This window comes from Vidua chalybeata, chromosome 7, assembly GCF_026979565.1.
Source record: "Vidua chalybeata isolate OUT-0048 chromosome 7, bVidCha1 merged haplotype, whole genome shotgun sequence".
Taxonomy (NCBI): Eukaryota; Metazoa; Chordata; class Aves; order Passeriformes; family Viduidae; genus Vidua; species Vidua chalybeata.
Window position 1 is genome coordinate 27780131 of NC_071536.1, and position 25139 is coordinate 27805269.

General features: G+C 41.4%; 1 protein-coding gene across 6 annotated transcripts; it reads right to left on the reverse strand.

The window, feature by feature from the left end:
* Positions 1-25034, reverse strand: IQCB1 (IQ motif containing B1). 6 transcript variants are annotated; one of them, XM_053948094.1, is made up of 15 exons: positions 24932-25034; positions 24409-24638; positions 23430-23592; positions 21596-21725; positions 18959-19052; positions 17810-17909; positions 17259-17431; positions 14528-14640; positions 13344-13453; positions 8500-8642; positions 7923-8071; positions 7341-7469; positions 6806-6962; positions 5538-5767; positions 1-467 (listed from the first exon to the last, which is right to left on the reverse strand). In XM_053948094.1, the coding sequence occupies exons 2-14, from the start codon at positions 24500-24502 to the stop codon at positions 5538-5540; spliced, it is 1785 nt and encodes a 594-aa protein (XP_053804069.1). In that variant the 5' UTR covers positions 24503-24638; positions 24932-25034; the 3' UTR covers positions 1-467. The 6 variants fall into 6 exon arrangements, with proteins under 6 accessions (XP_053804069.1, XP_053804068.1, XP_053804070.1 ...); XM_053948093.1 differs by lacking the exon at positions 1-467 and adding an exon at positions 1942-2142 and having other exon boundaries at positions 24932-25033; XM_053948095.1 differs by lacking the exon at positions 1-467 and adding an exon at positions 2165-3099.
* Between the last annotated feature and the right edge of the window lie 105 nt (positions 25035-25139).

The following is a 25139-nucleotide window of genomic DNA, read 5'->3' on the forward strand; positions in this document are numbered from 1 at the left end:
CCCCGCCCCGAGAGGGCTGAGGGGACAGAGCGGGGGGTCCCCGAAGGGCCCCGCCCCGAGCGAGGCTGAGGGAAGAGAGCTGGGCGTCCCCGCGGGAGCGGGCGGTGCTGAGGAGTCAGGGCAGGGGCGTCCCCGCGGGGCCAGGAGGAGACGGCCCTGCAGCCTCGGCTTCAGGGCGCTCGTCTCTCAGCGCCCGCCCTTCTCCCCAGCCCTGCGCCCCTCCTTCCCCAGAGTGCCGGGCCGTTCCGAGCGGAGCTTAGATTAGCCCTCGGCTTCCTCTTACGGTGCTTGGGATCCCTCATTTTCCATATCCGGTAGCTTTTCTTTAGACTGGCCACCTCGGGAGTCACTATCTCCGGTCACAGATCGCACGTTCTTTTGTCCTACAGCAAGCACGGCTCTGGTGACTCTCCTGACTGTCTTCCTGCATCAGCCGCCACAGGCTCTACACGTGACGGGCAGTCTCTCTGGAAAGAGGGGAGCTGCTGTGAGAATAAAGCCAAGGCAGTGGTAACGCCTCCGTTTATCCCTGTTCCTGGGCATAGGAACGAATTGTATCCTGAATTTACTTTACCATTCATTTTAGAGATAACCATGACAGCTTGAACCTCTTCCCTTTTCAGTCAGTAAGAACTTGACAAATTAATAGTTATGTTGATTGTTTCTAGAATTAAGTACCACAGTTCATTGGCTCTATCATATAATGCTAGATTGAGCTGGGTCTTGTTACCACAATTGTACGTGTATGCTTGTGTTCATCTCGTTCTGAACAGGCAGGTTCTGGACTGGTGACACATGTTAAAAGGAGGGTCCCTGATCAGAATCGCTCACAGTCATGAGGTTTGTTAAGTGATTCAGCCTAAGTAAAGGCATTGTTTCTGTTTGAGGATGTTAATTAGAGAACTAAATTCTGCAGAGAAAAGTTGATTGTGGAGAGAAATAAATGGCATAGCAACCCTGAACTCTTTCTGTGTGTTTAACACCTGATTATACAATTTTTTTTTTCTTTCTGGGGTCTCTCAAACTCCTATTTAACCTTAGTAGAAAGGGATTTCAGGGGCACTGGGCTCAGGGCATCCTCCACTGAAGGCTTTTAAATTACAAATAAAACCTCTTCAGCAAGCCTCATGTGTCAGAGGAAAAGACAGAGACAGAATGTGCTCAAGGTTACAGAGATGTTCTCTGGCACAACTGGGAAAAACTGCCAGACCTGTGGTGTCCTGTCCTTGGTCTTCATCTGCCAGACTTTGCCATTCTGTGCCAAGAAGGTACCTGGGGTAAACCCAGCCCTGCCTTCAGGGAGAGCAGGGGAGAGGGGACAGGAGGCAGCTGTCCTTTAGTTCCCCTTGGCCAATCTGGGCCCATATATTGCTCATGTCAGTGAACAATCTCCTTCTTAAAGGGTTTTTGACTGGACACAAGGACGCTTGGAGGATGACCTGGTGTTATTGTGCTGTAAAGAAGGATGATAAGGAGAACTTGGAGACCTATTGTGATGGTCTTTGCAGCTCCCCCTGCAATGAGCTGCTTCCTTTTCTGTTGTGTGCTAATTTATAAATAGACCAGATTCCGCTACTCAGAGAAAGCTTTTGTCTCTCCTTGTACTCGATATATGTGATACTCTGCAGTGGAGAGCAGATGTTTGTACCAGATTCTGCTCCCATGGAAATGGGCAGTAGAAGACTCAGAGGCGAGGGGTGAAATAGCATCAGGGTTATCTCTTGTCCTCAGCTCAGAGCTCCTGTTACAGCCAGCCTGAAAGGCCAGAAGATGCCCTTGGATTTAGCAGCACAGTCTCGAGTGTATGCCCATGTCTCTGCTGGAGATGGACATCCTGTTGTTTGCAGAGTCCAGTACAGCTAAAGCTAAAAAAAAAGCATCTGTCTGCATAAACAGGAATTTTCCTCAATTGCAGGAGCTAGCAGAGGACACTACTTTGTCTCTGTCTCTGAAAGGGCTGAGTAATGTTTTATTTGTTTTGTTATTTTTGCTGTCTTCTTCCAGCTCCATGACTTTGGTGGTGCCTTTGGCAGAAGAACAGTTGCCATTGTTCCCATTTTATCCATATCCACCAGAGGATTTTGTTTTCCAGATTGTTTGCTGCTGCTGAAGCCATAGCAATAATGCTCCTGTATAGCTTTACTTAAGGGAGGGAAGAAACAAAACCACATGACAAATTGGTCCAATTTATCACAGCAACAGAAACCTGCAATTCAGCTCAATTGCCCCCACAGGCCAGCTTAGACAGCATCAATATTTAATGACCTGAGCGCCACTGCCTTCACAGGTTGGGCTCCACCTCTGCCCTTTCCTTGTCACAGGTACCCCCCAGGAATGTTACCCCACCAGTGTGGAGAGCACCCCCAGAATTCCTCTGGGTGATCAGGGTCTGTCTTCAGCCTGCCAAGTCAAGCCTGATTGCTACCCAAAGGGGCACAGTCCAGACCTGCTGGGTATGGCTAAACTCTGCCCCTTTTTCCTGCCTGGCTGAACGACCCATGCCATAGGTTTATGCCCAAGTAACATCTCCTGGCTTTCTGGGCATGCCTGTGGTCTGTGGCAAACAGGAAAGCAGGAGTAGGACTGCACCATTGCAGCTCATGGCCTCTCCTACAGTCTTTTTTTGGGTAATTGTTTAAACCAGACAGGACTGTTCACTTGGTAGCAAGCTGGAGGTGGCTTCTGTTCAGCTCTCTATATCTGTTCCCATTATTAAGGCAAGAGTATTTTATTCCAGAAGGAGCTGCAATGAAATAAAATGCCAGCAACATGTCCAGCACATGGTGCAGGAAGACTTGAAAAGAGAGGGAGTCAAACTATGCCAAATTCCTCCCACTGTGAGCCAAGCAGGCATCAGAAGAGGTTAGGAATCTCTTTTACTGAGCCCAGGCTCTGAACTGGCCCTGAACAGTAATTGGTATCCAAGAACATCTCCCAGCTCCATCCCAGCATGTGGTCCCTTTCTGGCTTGCTCTGCTTGGGACAGTAACAGGAAAACAAGTGACATGTGATACAGCTATTTACAGCCATAGGCATGTTCCCTCCTGGCTCTCTTGCCTCAGTTTCCCTGGTCTGTAAAATGGATGTGACCACGATCTCCTGGTGACAAGCACAAAGTAAAAAAAAAACATTTTTATCAGGGCTGTGTTGGGGCAGAGGAATTTGTGCTGCTGGACCAGCAACTTGAATTCCTCCAGCAAAACAGCATCTTCCACTAGGTTCTCTGCTGACTTGAAAACCCCCATGATTTAGCAAATTGCATATTCCAAAGGGGGAGTTCATTATCCATTCCACTGGCAGCAAGTGACAGAGGCTATTACAATAAATGGCATTTTGGGAAGATAGCTCTCTAATTCACTTACTAAAACACTGACCATTGGGGCTCAGCTCTTTATGTGGGATACATTCAGCAAAGCCCTTTTGTGACTATCTCCCTGCACCAAGGAGCTGTTAGGATAAGGGTGATTAGGAATAAATGTAAGAGCACAGGTTTCTGTATCAAAATAGTTTGGGCCAGAGGCTGCATGGCTGAGGGGACCATGATGTGCACAGGGGACTCAGGTATTTAGAAGGGAAAAGCTGGCTTGCTGCAGTTCATCCAGAGATGCTGGGCCATTTCCAGTGCCAGAGCTTGGCTGCTGAGGGATAGCTTCCATCCCCTGGAGCACTTGGTGACTGCACCCAGACCCTCTGCTCTTGTAGTTGTAGGGCACCTCTTTTGTTATGGGCATGGCTCAAGACTAACACAGCAGAGCTGTGCAGAATAATATGTAGCTCAACAGACATCTGCAAGTGCCCTAGAAAATACTTAATGGATTGTTCCATCAGTTAACTGTCCAAGAAAGGAATTGTGAGCCAATTCGGTGCATTCCAAATCACAGTTCTGTGAAAAAAAGTTAACATAGAGCACAGCTCTTCCCCCTGGCAGCCATCCAGTTATTAATTTCCATGTATTGGCTGCATCTGAATGGGCTTGGTCTTCCACCCACTGTTTCTATTTATTTGTTTTCCATTCGTCTCCACTAAAATTAAAACTCAAAGCCTTCCAGAGAGAATGGAAAACAAACATGCTGAACCAATACTGCTGCCCACATACAACCACCAGAAAACCCTGCACTTTTTCCTCCTTTGCACTGAGGCAAGATCTAAGTTTTAAGACTCTGGCCTTTCACCTGAAAAATAGCACAGTTAGATATGCCATTAGCACAGTCTCAAATTCTTGTTTGAGACACATCAGTAGGCAGCATCCTTCAGCTCTTGGTTGTGGGTGCTCCAGGTCATAGTGACTGCAGAGACCCAGTGCTGGAGATCTTTCTGGATGAAGCAACTTCATCATGAAGCACGGTTTAAGAAGACACAGCTGATGGTCCAGATGGTCACATTGGCTGAGAGTTTATGGGTCAGGATTAAAGGGAGGGCAGGACTGGTGACATTATAGTAGAGGTCTGCTTCAGACTGCCTGAACAGGAAGATGGAGCTGATAACATCCTCCACAGACAGATAGGAACATCCTCACATTCACAAATCCTGGTCTTTATGGGGGACTTCAACCACCCCAATACCTCTTAGAGGGACAGCACAGAGGGGACAGGCAATCCAGGAGGTTCCCAGAATGCACTACTGATTACTTCCTTCTCCAAGACACAGAGGAACCAACAAGGAGAGGTGCAATGCTGGACCTTGTCCTCATCTACAAGGAGGGGCTGGTGGGGAATGTGAAACCCAAGGGCAGCCTTGGCTGCAGCAACCATGGAATGGTGGACTTTGAGGGTGGCAAGGAGGGTGCACAGCAAGCTCACTACCCCGGGCTTCAGGAGAACAGAGCTTCTTCAGGGTCCTGCTTGGTGGAGTAGCCTGGGATAAAGCCCTGGAGGGCCCAAGAAAGCTAGTTAATACTCAAGAACCACCTTCTCCAAGCTCAGGAGCAATGCATCCTAACAAAAAGGAAGTCAGGCAAAACCACCAGGAAGCCTTCATGGATGAGCAAAGAGCTCCTGGACAAACTCAAACAAAAGGAAACCTACAGAGGGTGGAAGCAAGGACAGGTAGTCTGGGAAAAATACACAGAAAGCACCCAGCCTTCCTCACATTTGCATGATTTCCTATTGGTGTCTTAGTTTGTTCTGGACACATATTTATTTCAAAGCACATCACCTGATAAAATGGTTTGCTATAAAATCCCAGGCTTTTACAATGGCCAGATTCTTTATGCATCCCAGTGTGAATAAGAACTGAAAAGCCAAAGGTTACTTTTGGCTAAAACTTACTTTTACTTAAAACTTATTTAAACTTACTTTTAAAGTGATACAAATTATAAAATACCTTCATTTACAATTACAGTATTTAAATCCTATTTGCAACAGCACAATCAATAGGATCCAACTCTTGATGTACAGGAAGGGATTATTACTAAGTAAAATGCACTAAAATAAGGCCTTGGTCTTTTTCAAATGTTTTCCTTCCTTAAAAACATACACAAGTGACTGCATAGTACTAGTTATGAGTCTGGTTGAATATGGAATTCTTCTGATTGTTACCTAAAAGGATTTCCTTCCTCCAATAAAGAGAGTTTCCAGTTCTGTGTTTATAGCATCGTCAGGAATTACATCATCCTCCATAAACTCATCTCCAAGCTTCTTCCACCATGGCCAACGAGTGTATTTTAGCATAGTGTTGTGGGCTTGTCTTGCCTTGGTAGCTACAGGGATTGATCGACTCATAAAGGCACCAAAATCTTTTTCTGTAGTCTCTGCTAAACCTGGAGCATCTGCAAGAACAAGGAGAAGAGTTTTCTGTATTTTGTTTGTGGTTTTATAAATATTAAAAAAAAAAAAAAAAAGGAACACTACCCTCCCACTTCCCACTGTCCTAGGCCACTCCTTTCCCTGTGCTGGCATTGCAATTTTACGACTACATGATAAATCATAAATCTGATTGGAGAGGCAATCCAAATAAAGAATAATCTGAAAAAAAAGAAAAAAAGAAATACATAATGGAGTAGAAAGAAGAAAGGGGAAAGATGGACTACTTCTTTCAGGTGCAGTGGTGGTATCCACCAAAATGACTTCTTGTGGAAGTATAACCTCAGAGGATCTCCTGATCACTGCTGTGGATCAGTGCTCCTGGTGCAGGGTGACATCAGCTTGGTGTTTCCACTGCTCTGGTGCAGCAGCCTTGTGGTTTCCCTCCTTGGATGACCCAGCACACTGTAAGTGTGTTGCTGATTTGCCTGCTCAGGGAGTGATGAGCTGCAGTGACACAGCACATGACAGACTAATGGAATTCAGTAACTTGCTGAATTCTGCCCAGCTTGGGTGCTCTCTGGTGGCTGCAGTTTGCTACTCTTGCTTTTTTATGCAGCCACTTGTCTGGAATTAAGATAGCACAGTAGTGAATTCTGTTTCACTTAAAGCCAGGCCAGAGAAACTGAAAACATGGAAATCGCAGCTCAAAGATTTCCCCCTTCATCTGGAAGGGGTGAGAGTGTTTTAACCAGCAGCTTACTCACAACATGAGAAAACAAATGTGGGTGAATAGGTTGTATGATACCCCCTTTTTAAGAAATTCTAATGCCTGTTACAGGGCTATTGCTTTTCTTGTGAACATATCAGACAGAGACTTTCAGCAGAAGAATAAGATGCTCCTTGAAAACAAGTGTTTAACTTACAGCAGCACTTGGATAATCTCTAACAAAGCCTGGATCTCAAGATAAGGCATATAGCAAAGGAAGAAAGATACGTCAGTTTCTCTCTAAATTGGTTTAATCCAAATGGTAATCAAAGCCATGAGCAGAGCAGTCACATACTCATTAGCAGTTCCACATCGGTGTTGATCTGAGCCAGCAAAGCCTCTCTCCGCTGCGCTGCTCTCTGATCCAGCCTGTTCCTCAAGAGGAACTGTGCCAGCTTTGCCTGAGCCTGCATATGCAATTCTTTACTCATTTCTTCTGTCATTTGGGAAGCCTGGAGGAAAGTAAGTTTGTTACCATTAGGAGCTGGTTATTTTAAAACTTCTGGGGGCAGAATAATGCCTAAACAACGAATGCAAATGCTGTTCCGAATTGTTAACTTTGTAATTTTGCTTCCTCTGCAACTCTCTTCAAAATTATCCATCATCATGTATATAAATTTTCCAGTTACAGTTTGCTTTGACACTTTTTATTAAATTAATGGTTAAAATCCCCAATATCCTAGCACCTTGCTGTCAAACAAGTGGGGTTAATACATACATACCTCAAATGGATTATCTTGATCATAATTTATGAAGCTGAATATATTTCATCCCTACAGTATTTTATGTTGCATCATTAATGCAAATTATGAAATGACTAAGAAACAGACCGGATGCAATTTGATGTAGTCATCCACCTTCTGCTGCAAAGCTAGTCTCTGCTCATCAGTCAGTCCCTTGGGTTCTTTCCAAGGAGAAAGAGGTCTCCTCCTTCTTCGTTTCTCCAGGAATTTACAAGCCTTTGTAAGGAACATATGAGAATATGACAATCACAGAGAGGAAGTTTGTCTTCCCACTTTGTTTGTAAACAATCAGTGAAAGTGTTTCAGTGCTGCATCTGTTAAAGCCTAAATGCAGCCAGGATGTTGAAAAGACAACATACAAGGTCAGCATGAACACTAAATAGTAACAACACTCATAATAAGTTAGTGACTCATCTGTAGTATAGTGACATTCCAATCCTGAGTTTCAAAGAAGCAGCTTTTATATTTTAGTTGCAAGACTGTATTAGGCTTTGTAGCCTATACGAGGTTTAACCCTTTAAAGCAACTTGTGGCTCTAGACTATCACCCCCAAGTAATTTTTAATAAATTATGGCTACATTGACAGTAAGAGAATACACAGAGTTTTATGGGGCTTCACAATAATCCACTCATTCCTATCTACTGTTAGAACAAAGTATAAATACTTACTGCTCTTTGAATAATAACAGCTGCCTTATACTCCTTAAGAGATTGTTTTTGCTGATGAAAAATTCTTCTTGCTCTACACCCTCGCCAGAATCTCTGGATAGTTAATGCTGATTTCTCCTCCATTTCCTGCATGTATTTATTCACCTGGCCTACAAAGGTAACAAAAATCCACAGTTAGAAGACTGCAGGTTAGGTTCTCTTAACAATTTACATTGTTAATCCTCAAGCTAGAGAGTACCAAAAAAACTTGGGTGCTCTCAGTTAAAAGCCCCTCTTTCCCCAAGGTGTCCTGGCTGTGGGTGAGGTCTTGCAGATCATAGCTGCAATGGAGCTTTGTAACACAAGAAAAATGTCTCTCCCTTTCTCCTGCACCATTTTGAAGGCACCAGATCTTGATCAGTAGTTACTGTGCCCTAGGGGAATTAGCACATTCTCCTTCAGATAATTGTGTCAGGAGAAGAGACAGTAAGACTACAGTGAAAATAGACATGCAAGATTGGGAAATAGATTTGGAGAAATTGTTCCTAAAGACACCCAGACATTTTAATCTTCTGCTATAGTTTAATATAAATCATACTGGCATGGACAACTTCCAGTAAGGTCAGCTGTCGTTCATGGAAGAGTCTCATGGCCCTCTGTCTCTGAAGTTGCATTTGCAGTTTTAGAGCTTCATCTTCCTTCTGTTTTGTTAAATGCTGCAGCTCCTGTTCCCGTTTAGCTCTGCAATACACAAATACATTAACAATTACCTAAAGTTGTACATTTCTTTAAAGTATCTCTCCTTTTCTTTGTGTTAAGTGGTCCAGCATTGAGAAAGAAAATCCACAAAACAATCTGCTATGTCAGCTGTTGGCTGCAGAATGACACCAAGCAATGAGAAGTCTTCTGCAAACTAATTACCATACCATCTACAGCCACGAAAAACTCTGAACCACTCTATGAAATCAAAGTATAAAGTTCTAAGGACTCTGAAGGGAATGATGCATCATGTGGGACATTCACAGCCAGAATGAACTGGAACAACAATTTTGATTCCATCATCTGCTCAGGAGGTAAAGCAACATTAGCCATCTGCTCCAGTATCCACCTTTTCCAGTTCATCCAACAGCATGCATGGCACCTGCTTCCCACAATACATACAATTATTCTTGTACTGACTGCAAGAGTAGATCAGAATGTTGGCTGCCAAGCCTCACTTCTTAATTTCTTTTTCTCCAGGAAATACAGACTGACACATTTGGTCCATCAACTTTGTTAGAGAACACTAGGAAAGAATTTTCTTGCAAATTCTTCCTGTTCTAGATTTGATATTAGGATGTTGCCCTGCTGTGCACTGAAAAACCTGCAGCAGAAGCTTCACAGACGAGACAGCTGAAAACTCTGCAACTGGCCCTGGAGTATTTAAAGCTAATAACAACATGTACATCAATGAAATACACAGCAATATATCAATATAGAGACTAAAATAAAATACTTAATATACTGATGTATTGATACTAATAATTACTGAGACCACTTGGCTGTGGTCTCAGTGAAGCATGAGGAGGTGTGAGCTAAAGCTCCCTGTCCCTTCACTGCCCCTTCTCATCCCCGTGAACCCAACCTTGTTAGCAGCTTAAGATGAGAATGTACAACTTTAGCCCAAAACAAGGTAACAGTGGAACTTCTCTGCTCCTACTGCAGCAAAATCACTTCCCCACTCAGGACCTGAGTACCCTCACTGGGCCCAAAGCCCAGAGTTCTGCTCTCCTCTAGCAATTTTCTGGGGACAGTGAAAGAAGTGCTTTAAGCACTAGGAAAGAAAACCAACCAATGGACAAAGCAGAGGTATAAGGGATGCCAGAGGAGGAAAATGTCCACAGACTAGATCTAATGTCCAGCTAATTCTGCTATTGCTGCATAGCACATGCCTTTAGACTCACAGTACTAATGAGCGATTTGTGTTTCCCATCATTAGTATAAATTGAGCTATAATTTTTCCACCAACCATATCTTCCCTTTAGTCTCTAAAACTGGTTTGGGAGAGATTGGGATGGAAACTGTTGTGTAAAAGAGATGCTCTGGATTTAAAGATCTGACCTCAACAGATAAAAAAGCCTCCACCACAATCTGACAGACCATAATCCTTTACAACTGTACATTACAACTGTAATGCAGACTTGAGTTGTGCCCACACACCTACCTACAGAGACAGAACATGTTACATGTGATTATATCAGAATGGTTTCAAGGAAACTAAAGGTTTTCAGCCCACACATTTCTACAAATTAGAGCTGTACATTTTTACATTTTTAATGTAGGTAATTAATATTTTTAATCCAAATATTATATTTCTAAGACAAATTAAGTCACAGGATCAAACAAGACTTTTGTTCACATTTTCTTGATAAAACTTTTAATATTTTGCCCATCAATTTTTATCAGCTTCACTAAGTTGAAAACTACAAAAATGTTTCATGAACTTCCCAGATGCACATCTGTGAAACCAAGAGTGTCAGTCAGGTATTTAAATGATTCTTTAATACTGATCCTTTCCTATGTAGTCTGCAAAACACATTCATCCTCTGTTTCTCCTAATGATAAGATATATTTGCTTGCACAAGACCACACTGTGACAGGGAACTGCCTCTGAACTAAAGTAAAACATACACATAGTAAGATCCAAGCTTCCTTCTGCAGTTCATGGCACAAAGCAGCCTCCCTCTGGTCATCTCTTTAGAAATGTAAAATGGCTTCATTTTTGATGCATTATTAATAAAAATTATTGCCATTTAAAATGTCCTACAATTAGCTATGCAATAGTGAACTAGCTTCAAGGAGAGACTACAGGCTTTAACATTCACTGAGGAGTTATTTCTGAAACCACAGTTTCAAAAGTTTATAACTTGCAAAGTTTAAGATCTTTCTCTGCAGCTGCAGGTGATCAAAGTTTGGAGTTTCAATCTCGGCACTATTTAACCACACTTGTTCTAAAATAAATCTGTGACCATAACCAGAACCTGACAGCTAAAAATTAAAAAGTCGTCTTAAAAGCTCTTCTGAAGTCATGTTTATAGTATTCCAAACACTATTTTTCAGTGTAATGTTTTGAGGTAGACAGAAGAAAACCAACACTGGCACTGTACAGTTACTGTATTTGCTCAGTACACTGGGACTGAGTGAGACATGAACACACACAGCTGTAAGGACATTTATAAGTTTCCATTCCTCTCAATATTAAACAAACACTTTCAAAAGTCCATTTAAATTACTTTAGAGCTATTTAAAAGGCACACACTAATGCTTACAATATTGAAACTATGACACAGGGAGTCAAGCAGCTTGGTGATTGCTGATAGTCTCATCATCCTTTCCTGCTGCTTTTCCATCTTAGCCCATCATCCAAATTTTCTGGGCTATAAGTTTAGCTTGCAGGCTTGCAAGGTGCCTTATGAGGGAAGGAATATTGGCTTCAAGTGCATGGTGGAGTAAAAAGGAGTGACAAGGATGTCACTGCAAATCTTTCAGAATTTAAAAATTACACCTTAGATAGTCCAGTATCCTCTTAAGGCCAGTCTAGACAATAAAGCATAGTTGTTTGCTTTGTATTACTTTGGTCACAATGCAATGTGATTTGACAGTGATTTATAAGATCTACTTTTGACACAGTAATGATCCATGCGCAAAAAAAAGTTTGAAAAAACTTGCTGTGGAGTCTAAACTTGATATTAATCCCTTAACCTATGTTAAATTCAAACTAAATTTCTCAAAACAGTTAGCCTAACACATGCTAACATTACTGCTGCAATCTAATTCAAGTGAGACGAGCATTATTTACATAGCTTCCTTCTTCTCTGCTGCTCCAAGACAGAGGATACTATTTCTAGGTCACTGAAGTAACTCTGCTTCTGAGAGCCAAAGATTTAAAAATTAATGAAGAACAAGGTCTTGCAAACACTACACTGGCACTATGGGCCAAGCACTCTGGGCCTTGGTTTCTGCAGCACTCTGGCATGTGGAAGCTTCACTACAGCTCCAATGTAATTTACAGAGCAATTCTGTGTCAAGTTAACTGTTAACCAGTTATCTGTCCTACCACCAGTACATCATCTTCTAGTGCTATTAGTGGAATCCCATGCCACACTTTCAGTTTTCCATATACCACAAATTTTTACAGAAACATGAAAGCACCACAGAAGAAAGTTTTTTTTCATGGTGAAGTCTGGCAGATTGGAAAGGTACAGTTGAAGCTTTTGGCACCAGAAGTGGCAGTTTGGTACTGCTGATAAAACACATTGTTTGCATGTTTCTACTAAAAAAAAAAATCTATAGTGAACAGGCTCACATTGTCATTACATTACCTTTATGTTTAAGAAATAACAGCTGGAAAAAGGCATCTTCAAGAAGAAGGAACACTTGGTCAACCCAAACTTAGGGCCTGGGACATGGGAACAAATTCTCAGGGAAGCTATATCCAGGAAGGACAGGAAGGTGAATGGGGATAGCCAGCATAGCTTTATCACAGGCAAATCACATTTGATCAGCTTGATTGCATTCTGTGATGACTGGCTCTGTGGATGAGCGGAAAGCAGTGGATGTCATTTTCCTTGACTTCAGCAAGGCTGTCATCACAGCCTCCCATGCAGGGCAGGGCTGACATGCAGAGAAATCTCCATAAACACAGAAAATGGTTCAATAAAAACCACATGAAGTTCCAATGGTAAATTCCACAGCTGGTACTAAATAACCTCATGAACCAGCACAGGCTGGGCACCAATTACCTGGACATCAACTCCAATGAAAAGAGGGGACAGGCTGGACACAAGACAGTAGCAGCCCTTGCAGGAACAAAGGCTACAGCTTAGTTGGAAGATTATTTGGCTTTACTTGGCACACCTGGAGCATTGGTCACACTCTACTGGACCCCTAATGGAAGAGCAATGTTGACAAATGGGAGGGATAGAGACCATCCAAACAGAGAGACAATTATGGCCATGGAATGTAGGATATATAAGGACAGACAAGGTGTGTTTAGCCTAAAGGAAGCAAAAATCTGTCTCTCACTACCTAAAGAAGTGTTAGAGAGCAGACACAGCCAGACTCATGGGGGTGCTCAGAAAAAGGACAAGAGGCAGTGATAAAGAGTGCAACAAGGAAATTCCCACTGCCTGTAATGAAAGAATTCTTCAGAAGGCAAATCATCCAGCACAAGGAAAGGGATCAAGTCAGGTGGTAGGATCTCCATCCTTGGAGACCTCTAAAACTGGATGTGGCCCTGAGCATCCAGATGCCATTTTGAGGCGGAGCCTACTTCAAACAGGACACTGAATTACATGACCTGAATTTTTCCTCTTCCTTTGTCACTTGAAAAAACCCAGCCCAACTCAAACCTTTGTACTAGATCCTATTCTTTACTGTTTTTCACAGAGTCATACTGTTTACCTGAAGCTTCTCTGTAAAGTGATCACTGCTTGGGGTAGCTTTTTCAGCCTCTTCCTTGTCTTAAATCCCCGCCATGCTGCCTGGATTATACAAGCTGCTTCATGCTGCTTCTGAAATTAATAAAACAGTTGGTAGAATATTTTCTATGCATATAAAAACACTTTATTACTGCTTGCATAATTGGACCATCTCAACATTTGGCCAAACCCCATCAGTTTTCAAACGCCTTAAATTGGAGAACTTAAGGTCTTATGAAACGGTTATTATCATGAACTCCACACTTGCCCCAAAAGCAGCTAATCTGGTCACCTGTATTGATGCTGTCTGTGATAAACAAATGAATCTACAGCACAAATATATATATAAAATCAATATGAGAAATTTAAACTTTAAACACCTGAAGCACTTGGTATTTCAAATGGTAATTCAATCAAAATGCCTACACTAGAGAGGACAGAAAGACAAGTTTGGAGAAAGAGCAGCAGGAAAAATGTTACATTTGCAGTATGATCAGAAGTCACTGAAATGCAAACATTAAAAAAAATCTATTCTATTCTTAAATGGATTTTTTAAAAACACCACAACAAACTGAATCACAAGACACCCAGCTCTGTTGAAGATGAAAGCAGGTCTCTGCAAACATAAGTGATTTTCATTGAAGTATTGTCTCTGAAAAACCTGCATGTAAATTTTTTTAAGATGCTTATGAAACATACATTGTCTCTTTCACTGGGAACACAGTCCAGGTGGTGTTCTTAGTGCACATTTTCTGTATATGACTTAGTTCTATGTAAATGCTGCCTAGAATTCAAGGATCTAAATTTGTAACACTGATGTGAGAAAAACAGATGCAGTTATTTTAATCTGATAGCAAAAAATTTAATTATTTTCCCCCGATGGTTATATTGAAATCTATGGTGAATCTGCACAGAAAGCCAATCTCTTGAGTCACAGTCCCGTATTTTAATGACTGAGCAATTTCTTATGTTTTAAAAAAACACAATAAAATAATTTCAAAAAGGCAATTAAAAATTAATTAACATAGTGAAATAATAACACAGGTTTTCAAAAGTGTCTACAAAGTGATATAGTAAATACCTTCTAAACATACACAAATCACATGTAAATAGGATTTCACATGTAAATAGGATTTCACATCTGAAAGTCACATTAAACTTAATTACCTGTATTTCTCCTTTTCCACTGGATTGTTCCAAATACAGCAGGTCCAAGAGTTGATTGACCTCCCTGTCAAATCCTTTGCCAGTCCACTGTTTGCTTAAAAGCCCTTTTAATCCTAAGAGAAAGAGAAGAAGCTAATTCAGTAATGTGAATTTTTCCTTTCAGGCTTTCAAAGTAACAAACTGCGAATCAACAAATCAAATCTGATTCTATGAGCGAAGAAGTGTGAGAGCTGAAGACCATCAACCATCTTTGAGTGTCAATGCATAATCTTATCAAAGCATGTCTAGTGCTCCAACTATTACAAAGAAGTATTATCCAGTGATTTTGTATGTCCAAGTCAACATTGTGTTTATATCACTGACAGTCAAATTGCCAATGTACTTTCAGTGTCTTATCAGTAAGTCATTGTAAGGTGCTAAAAAGAATTCAAAGCACCACCCAAGTGCTGGGTGTTGTTAACACTCTTTTCATATTTTTCGTAATAAAATTTATTTATATCCAACTGGAATTGTTTGATGTCTTATCTGCACAGCATCATTTAACTGGGAGTACACGTGCATCCAATCCATGAGACAAAAAAGCTTTTTGGGTTTGCAGTAGCTAAAAAGCACCCTTGTGCTCCCTCCACAACACACACACACACTCCTTATGCAAGTAGATAGTAATGTGGGCTAAAATGTTTGTATCAGACAAATCCCAGAGCCTAAGGGCTCTGCAGGGAATTGGAGGGAGGAGGAAGGAGGGCAGGAAGTATGTGTGTGTTTGCCTCCTAAAGAACTGCGCATTCAAGTAACTTTTCCATCTTCAAATCATTGTCCATAAACATATTCATACACTGGGCAACTCCAACACAACACTCACATGTACTTACAGGATCTGGAGCACACAGAAATGGCACCTCTGTGGCACCATGTGCACCATTTTAGAAAAACAATGACAGTTAAACACTTCAGGAGAGACAGGCAGGACTCCAAATGGGTGCTCCAAGGCTGCCTGAGCCCTGCAAAAGCAGGGAGCCAGGCTAGACAAGAGAGCTCCCTCACAAAAGTGCTGTGGGTCTGACACAAGCACTTGCCAGTCTCTGTACAGACTACACAGCCATATGCTCCTTCTGGCTACTGACAGGGAGTACCTCCAGTGTGCCTCACAGATGTGTCAACCCATGCAGGACAAAAGGCCAGGCCCTCCAGGAAACGTGACACAGGGACTATGCTGGTCTTCGAGATGCCCTCACCTCCAGCAGCCTGCCTACACTGGCAAAGCTCACACCAAAGCACCTCACACTGCCAACAGCTCTGAGCCACTGTGAAGCCAAGGGACTTCAGTGAGATGGCCAGATGGTGGAAATGCTGTAATGCTTTCTCTGTTGCTTTTATTCCTCAAAGTCTCTAAAGGATTTCAAAGCCCAAATTAAAACTAACAGAGGATTCTAACTTAAAACAAACAAACAAAAACAAAAACAAGCAAAAACCCTAAATCAAAAACAAAAACAAAAAAACCCCAAACACCCACAATTTTTTTTCTTTTCTTAGTGGAAAGAGGAAATATGTACAGGAGAGAGATGAAGAAGAGAGAGAAGAGAGACAAGTGGCATACTGTGATTCTAGAGCAAAATAAAGCATCCTTTGATGGAGATCTACACAACTTCAACCAAGTGAGCATTCTACAGCCAGGATGATCAGGCCATCAAAGCAGCTTCCCAAGAACCCACAATGTGATACCAGACTTAAGCACATTATACTTAATTCCACAATACAAGGAATCCCTCCTCTCATTCTGTAGGCAAAAGGGTGGCAAAGCTTTTCATCTGGTCCAGAAATCTATCTGTCTGATACTGTATAATAAGTAGTCAGCACAAGTGCAAAAAATGGGAATTGGACATTTTGCCTTGCATTTCTTCTTTTTACTGTCTCTGTCCTCAAAGGACTGAGGCTGCTCACAAGTAGTTTTGACCCACAATAACATCCAGAACATAAAAGACATGGCAAACATTATGCCTGTTCCTTAGTCTCCATGGGCATGATAGAGTACAAAGGAGTTTCCTGGAGCTTCCTGCTATGTTAGAGACAGAAACATTAAATGGGACACCTCATTGAGGAATTAATAAATTATACACATAGAACAAATGATACACATACTCAGCCTTATCATATAAAGGCATCAAGACAAATGATAAATTAATTTAATGAATTCTTGGAAAGAGTTCATTCCAATTCCTTGTATATCAAAAGACAGTCAGCTCCTAGATAACTAAACAGCCCTCTATCAGATGAGCAGACCTGCAACAGCCAGGGTCACCAGGTCACTCTAAAACTTTCATGCTCTGGATTAGTGAGCCTTAGCACTATGGTAGATGTGACACAGGGCTCTGTGACTGTGGCAGTACAGGCATCCTGCCAGTGGATCCCTCAATAGCCAACCTGCACAGGGAAACAGAAAGAAGCAAAAGCCCATCAGGTTGGAAGTGACAATCAACAACTTTAAAAGACAAGTTGCCACATGCAGAGTGCTCAGTACACAGAAGAAAATAAATCTAGGAAACAAAGAGGTGCAGTACCTTAAACTGCAATGAAAATGAACAGAAGGGGGAAAACCGACAAAGCAACATGGCACTGCAGTTTCCACCCGTACTACAGAGTTATTGAACCACAATGGGAAAACTCTGTCTTTTTATTTTCACAGGGAATGTAAGAGGAGGCTCAGTTATCAGTCCCATGCATGTTTACAAACCTTTGTAGCGAGCTGTGAATAACTGCACAAGCTGTTTGCAAGATTTTGCCACTAACAACAGCAGTTTTGTGGCAGCACTTCCTACAGCAGGATTGGTGGTAGAGGAAAGCTTATAAACAAGTTCATCCAAAACAGAGTGAAGGGCCTCTTCTTCAACTTGAAGCAAGACAGAACTTTAAAAAGAATAAAGGAAAAAAAAAGGTGAGTGGGACAGAAGTGTTCATTGAAAAACATGTTCTTTTTAACAGTGACTTATTTTTAGCTATGTCAGGCTGTATACAGCAAGCCAAGATGCCCAGCTAGCTGGACCAGGAATATGATCCAGACAGTACTACTGTTTCAATCAACCAATTACCACTCCCTCAATTTAAGAAGATTCAAAACCCAGCTTTTTAATGTTTTCAATTTCTACTACAAAGAATAGGGAAAAAAACCCCCAAACAATAAAACACAACAATGCTCGCATATGAAAATATGTTATTTTACCAAGCAGTAATGAACAACCTTTAATATTTATTATTAAGAAAAATAATGACACAAAAACAACCAACCTATTGATCCTCAAAATATTGTGTAACACAGACATCATTATAATTGCTGTTTCAACATCATCTGTTATTAACAACTGCAGGAAGCGATCATTTTGTAGTGCTGCAAAGAAAACCAAAAACAAGCAAACAAGAAACCATGCAATCAGAACCAGACTTGAAAATACCATAAACCAAATAAGTCATAGCAAGTAAAACCAGACACTGTCTCTGGAACAAACTTCCTCATTTATAATTCTTACACTGAAACTTACTGGGATAACTAAACTACTTCAACCTCCAAAAAACATGCTGAATCTTGGTTTTTTTGCCTTTAGACATCCCTCCGGCACTGACGTTGCAAGGGAATGAAAGCTTTAAACCCCTTTATGTTACAATAGTACCCTTTTCTTATAACAACAGTGGAATTAACACTGGGGCAACAATATCCAAAAAAGTTAAGGACCTCAACCTTGACAGTTTGTTACCCCAGATTATTTAATGCAAGTCCACTGATGTCATTAAAGCACCATCTTTTTTATCCCAGTGTATCACTGGCTACATATTCAGTAATTTTGCTGACCACGTGTGTTTTTAGTTACACATCTTATGATCCTTAGGTTTTTGTCTAATACTAGAAACAAAACCAAATTCTGCTTTGCAGAATCAGTGTGATTAGCATCAGTTTAAATGAAAGCTTATTTTGGTCAGAAATATATAGTGAAGTTTGTTAGATGTTTGTAAAATTTCCTGTCATGACAAAAACTTCAGAAATCTGTCTCCCAAATCTATCTAATTATCAGGGCTAGCAATGTACTCTGGTCAAACTTCTCCATATTTTAATCACACACAGGAAAAGATCCATTGTCTTTTATTGGGAAAAAAAAAACCCAACAACCTGATTTTTAGAAGGTATAGACTTAAAAAGAGAAATTATAGGATGACACTTTAAATATTCATCTCTGAAAGATTAGAAGGGGAACTCTTGAGTATTTCCCTTTAGTGGATATTTACCATTTTAGATATTGCTGTTGAGCTGACTACTAAAAGAGACTGATTTAACATCTACTCCAGTTTAGAAGACTAGGTGGAGATTAGCTTAAGAGTAAATTTTGATACTTGTAGTTGACATAAATAAAATTCAGGAGTTGTGTAGGTTGTCATTTCCCTTACCACATGCTGCTAGTTGAATATGCCCACCGAACAGCCAGCAGATGGCATCAGTTACTATTTGGAACCAGTGTAAAAAGTCTTGTTTTTCTTTATCCTAAACAAGAGAGAAGTAGGTAAAAACATGTGTATGTAACTTCATTAAGGACGTCAACTTGATGTCATGGGAGGGTTTGTATGCCTCAGGAATTTGGCGACCAAACTCCACCAAATTTCCAAATGAAGTTGGCAAAACTGTAGAAACCAGTTAAAAAAAAAACCCAACTTATGAAACTTTTGAGGTCAGAGATCAATCAAGAAGATCTGAAGATACTAAAAAAATAAAAGCATCCATTTGGGAAAAAAAAATCACAAGGAGAGAGATATCTTGTTTACTCCTTAAAAATATTTGATAGCATTGGAGGGATAAGACAAATAATAGCTCAGCAAATATGCATCACAGATTTAATGCACTAAGTGGGAAATATATTGCTTTAAAGAAGAGGGGGAAAGTAAAAAAAAAGTACAAAGTGGCCAAGGACACAGTCAAAATGGAAAAGGTTCCTGATAACTGGTATGGTGAAGCTTCAGAAGCACCTCCTAGTTGGAAGTGTGGGAGCAAACACCAAACCACTATAAAGCTGAAATTTGATCTGTTTGCCAAACAGACTACATCATGTGCTTGCCTGTGATAGCACTGGACTGGAAAAAAAACATAGAATCAGTCATAGAATGGTAGGAAAGGACCTAAAGTCCATCTTGTTCCAGCCCCGCTGCCATGGGCTGGGACACCTTCAGACCAGATTTCTCAGAGCTTCATGGAACCTGGCCTCCAATGCTTCCACAGGAGCATCCACAGCTTCTCTATGCAGCCTGTCCCAGTATTTTACCACCCTAACAGCATAGAATTTATTCCCAATACCTAATTTAAACCTCCCTCTTTCAATGTACAGCCATCACCCCTTATCTTGTCACTACATGCCCTTGTAAAAAGTCCCTCTCCATCTTTCTTGTAGCCCCTTTAGGTACTGGGAGGTGATATAAGTTCTCCTCAGAGACTTTTCTTCACGCTGAACAACCCCATCTCTCTCAGCTTTTCTTCACTGCAGAGGTGCTCCAGTGCTCCTCTATGACCAGTAGAAATTCAGGTTTTAACATGTGAATGCACATATGGATGCACCTTCCAGTCCGTATTCCAAGTGTGAGCCACAGACTACTGGAAATCTGGAATCTTGGTGTGTGGAACAGCAAAAGGGTTTTTGACAGTACCACATTGCTGACAAATGTTGTTACAAAGCACATGGTCATACATCCCCCATTAATTCAGCCTCCACAAATGAAACCCTGGGAAGCCTATTCCTAGATCCCTGCTGGAGCCCCAGCCCTCAGTCAAGATTTGACTTTGTATTTGGTCCAGAATGACAAGGAGAGATACAAAATAACAGTAATATGTTACACTGTAATATTATCTGTTCTGTGTTTTGGCAACATGGCAGTTTCTGAAAGCTATTTCATTACTTCCTTGACTTCAAAAACTTGTACAAAAAGCAAAAGAGAGCAGAATAAACTTCAAATCCCCACTGGTAGAGTGGGATTTCCAAAATTCCACTGAGCAAGCATCAAGTCTGGGTGCCCAGTCACCCCTGAGACCATGAAGTTTAAAAGCCAAAGTACTAATTATAATGTAGACTGCCTTTGCATTCAAAAGAAATCTCTGCCCACAAGCATGACTCAAGTAGCATGTAGACTGAGACATAATAAGAAAGTATGGGGGAAATTACACATTGTGGATAAGAGTCTCCTGGGATTTCATTTAGGAAGCTTTCTTGTTATGCACAAAATGCACTTCTCAAGTACTGCACTAACAGAAACTATGTCATTGCACTGATGCTTTCTGAGAATTGATTGTCTGTAGTGTCTATCACAATACTTTGTAGGAAAACTTTGGCTAAGTACAAGAAGCCAGTGACCCAAGAAATGAGGTAGGATGAAGAAATGAGGATATTAAAAGAAACTGTCAGAATCTATGAAGATGGTAATCTAAATTATTTGTGGGTTTTTTTTGTTGGGGATAGTTTTCCTTCTGATTCTAGAACTCAAAATACTCCAGAAGCATGAGGGAACCTCACTGAGCAAAACCCTTCTTCATTGCAAAAAAGGAGGAAAATGTGAGAAAGTGTTTAAATCTATAAATTCATTAAGTCTGCCTTTGGCATTCTCCATTTGCAAGTTCAGAAGCAGTGAGCATTCTTGGAATTCTTTTGCCAATTATGCAGCAGGAATTGAATGACAAAACAAACTTCAACAAATCTGATTTAAAATTTTAGGACTCCCTAAATCATTTTTTGGTAAAGCTGAATAAAGCTGAGTGAGAACTAAGTCATAATGAAGGCTGAACTAATTATATGCAAAGTTAAGACACTACCGTGACTGGGATGCTGTCTTTTGTAGGGCTTTTTGCAGTGGCTTTGCACAAGCCATGGAGCAAATGCTGCACAGTGACAGATTTCAGCTTCAGAGCTCGGAGGCATAAGAAAAGCTACTGCAATTTCTGGAAAATAAATTTTCATAATACCATGTCCCTAGAATAATATCGTACTTATCCAATATGCAGAAAGTTTGCAGGTGTTCTCTGCTCTTTTAACTATGAAACTTAAATACCTTGATTGCTCGGATAAATCGTGCTTGCAAGCGTTTTCCCAAAACCAGCAGGCTGTCTGTAACTGAAGGAAGAAACTTCTTGTAAAATTCCTCAGGATCTTCTTTCACCTCTAGCCCTATACAACAATGACTGAAATGGAACAAAACAAAACAAAACAAAACAAAACAAAAAAAAAAAAAAAAAAAAAAAAAAAAAAAAAAAAAAAAAAAAAAAAAGAAAGAAAAAAGGGAAAAAAGTCAACCTGAATAGTCAAAGGCCTGTTTGAACAACTTTGAATGAATGTCACGTCATCGGAGAAATGCTTCAGTGGCATGGGACAATTCCCTCTGAACAACAACACTGCTGTGACTGGCTCCAAGGTGGCTGCCTCCAAGGAAGAGCAACATCTCACAGGTTAGAGACCACATTACTACTTATTATGGCATTTCTCAGTTAAAAACATATCCAACACACTTTCTCCTTTAGCTTCATAGAATCTGTTCAGGCTTGTTCCATATTCTAGGGAAGAGCCCTGATGGTCATAAAGAAGGAAAAAAAAAGGAAAAATAGAAAGGTAGAAAAAAAAAACCTGATAAAGTAAGCCTGGTGATGAAGGGGGTGCACATCAGGCAGTGAAAATATGTATTAAAATATACCACAAAACCTTCAGCAAGCCTATCTACAACTTTTCTTAAACTGGGGAAGGCATGTGAGCTAGAAATCAGTTCCTCAGACCTAAACTCTCTTATTTTACTCACTGCAACACATCAGTTGTTTCTGGAAGACTTTTTACAAGAAACTGCATGTTTTACAACTGCTAAGTTGTTTCAATTCTGCACTGATACCAGTGCAACAAAGAGTCTTCCTGACTTTTTATTAATTTTGCTTTCTGATATCTTACCCAGGCTATATTAACTTTTTGGGAATGCACACACATAAAGCTGTCTACCAAAGCCCTTGGAAAACAAATTCTAGGCATGAAGCTGAGAGCCATCTAGCTACAAAAGGACATTTTTAGAGCTAAAATAAATTTCAGTATTCTCTGCAAATGAAACAGCTTTTAGGGGATGATTTAAGTATCACACTACTCTGGTGATAACTCTTGCATCCCTTACTGAAATTCCTCGCATTAAAAATTCATACTGCAGATACAGCATAAATAAAAGATGGTCACATAATTACTTCATGCCTTCAAATTTTACTCCCTAGTTAAGCCAAAACTAAACTTGAGGAAACTTCAAAATATATTATTTTTCCTGACATTTAAAATTGAGATTGGATCACTGGGGGTTTGAGTTTAAAGTTTTCTTATTTACAATGCCATTCTCACTATATCACTAGATCAGGTTATCAAGTCTGTATGAACTGTGTCGTCTATTATATTTAAAAATGTAAATAGATACTTCAAATGGGTATATTCAATAAATATTTAACTATAGTCCAGCCAAGCAGTGAGTCAATCAGGCTGAAGATCTTTGCAAGATGAAATCTAAGCAAACAAAATAACAATTTTTAAATTACTACAAATCAAAATTATATAATTACTGGGTAAGAACTGTTGCACTGGTGAGTACTGTCCACAAAAAAAGGTAAAGCCAACACAAACCCTGTTCCCACCATACAGTTCCCCCAGCTCAATGAAACACAATGCAAATGAATTAAACAGGACCAATTAGGCTATGCCTGACCTCTCTGCTCTTGACTGTTTCCCTGCACTTTAACCCTGGCCTTTCCTGAACAACAAGCCTTGTTCTGGATGGGAGCCAATGTATTACAGCTTGAAAAGAGAAAGAGCAAGATGAAAGGACAGAAAGAAAACTGGAAGAAAACTTCTTAGCTTTTTTTTTTTTTTACCTTAGTATCCCTGCTAGCTGGGCAGCAGTAGCCCAGGCTCCATGCAGCTGAGAGTGGTCTTGCTTAAGGACCAGCAAGCAGTACTGAGTAAGACCATAATCATATATATCTTGCTTAATTTTATTTGATTCTTCACATCCTAAGGAAGGATTGCTTAAAATTCCTGTGGGAAGAAAGTGGGAGAGAGTCAAAGAGGAACATAAGATTCTGATGTGCAGAGTTTTTTTTTTTTCTTTTTCTAAAATGTAAGAAGAGTATATGTACACAGAGCCAGGATTAAAGTAATTGTAAAAGTGCTAACAATAGCATCAAATATTTTGTCAGCAATTTTTGCTGCTACAGCTACAACTCATTTGTAAGATAATATGACAATTGGTAAGGATAGCTAAACTTAGGTTTCCATTTTCTCTCTACATATTTAGTAGCAAAACATACATTACCTGGGATATGAACCATTTGTATGAATTTCCTAGGCTAGATAAAACCACAACCACTGGGAAACACATAGCTTCCTTATAATTACATCCCAATTTAGAACAGGACCTGACCTGTTTCAACCATTCCTATGAGCAGTGGCAGTATAGCAGAAGGAAAGACAGGGAAGTCACACAGGAGCTCATGATTTTGTTTCTATGTTAAGATTTAAAAACGGAATACTGACAACTACCCTGGCTTTCTGCCCAAAGAGCACTGAGAGAAATGATTTGACCAAGTGTATGATCCTTGCCTGTATCAGCAGGGAAAGGGCCCACATTATAAGGGTGACAGCTGAAAAGCAGAAAAAAAAAATCTGTCCATTTGCTTCTCAACTCCTCCTCCTTATTTTTGCCAAATCAAACGCCACTGTCAGGAAAAGCTGCCATATCAACCTTCCTTACAGAGTTTCAGAAAAACCTTCTGTATTTAAGGAGGTAGACGGGAGAGGGACTGGCCATAGTTCACCAGATCATAATTTTATTTTAGGACCGGCATTAATTACCCTTTAACTTCAGCAGCAGCAGGGGGATGTCCTGTTCTCTGCTCTCAGTGATCTGAGCAGCCAAGGCCAGGACCTGGGGGTCCGTGGCTGCCATAGGGAACAGCCAGAAGCGCACACCACCATCGATTCCAGCCTCTTTCCTTTTTACGTTAAGGCGCGGGGTCCTCACGCCACTACTTCACCCCAGCTCCTGCACCACCAGCTGGAAGCCTCGGGCCGCAGGATTCCCCCTGAGAAAGGAAACAAACATGGAGGAAGCCCCACTGGCGCTCCCTCTTGAGGCCGCGGTCTGCCGGACCGGCTCTGCCGGCAGGGCGCACCTCCGGCCGGGCAGCCTGAGCCCGGCCCCGCCTCACCCAGAGCCGGGGAAAGGGCAGAGGGAGCGGTGCCCTCTCCCACCGGCGTCACCCTGGTGCCCCCACTGTCCCCGGGAGCGGCGGCGCCGGTGCCGCGAAGCCCCCAGGCCGCGGGGCCCCCTCGGGGCGCTCTGAGGGGACCCACACGCACCCCCGACCCCTCTCACCGCCGCGCGGGGGCTCCCCGACTGCGGGGGGAGGGAGGGGGGATTGGAACGCCGATCCCGCCGTCTCCAACGCGACGGCTCCCCCACGCCCCCCTCCCCTCACAGCTGTGTGGTCGCGGCCTCTCTCCGCCAATCAGCGCTCTCCCCTGCGGGAGGAGGGTGCATTTGCATATCCGCGTGCGGGCTGGCGCCTCCGACACGCCACTGG

Coding starts and splice junctions, on each gene's coding strand:
- IQCB1 (XM_053948094.1), bottom strand. CDS start 24,502: ATGGCAGCCACGGACCCCCAGGTCCTGGCCTTGGCTGCTCAGATCACT. Junction 17,910..18,958: donor TATTCAACTAGCAGCATGTG/GTAAGGGAAATG, acceptor TTTTCTTTGCAG/CACTACAAAATGATCGCTTC. Junction 13,454..14,527: donor GTGGAAAAGGAGAAATACAG/GTAATTAAGTTT, acceptor TATTAATTTCAG/AAGCAGCATGAAGCAGCTTG.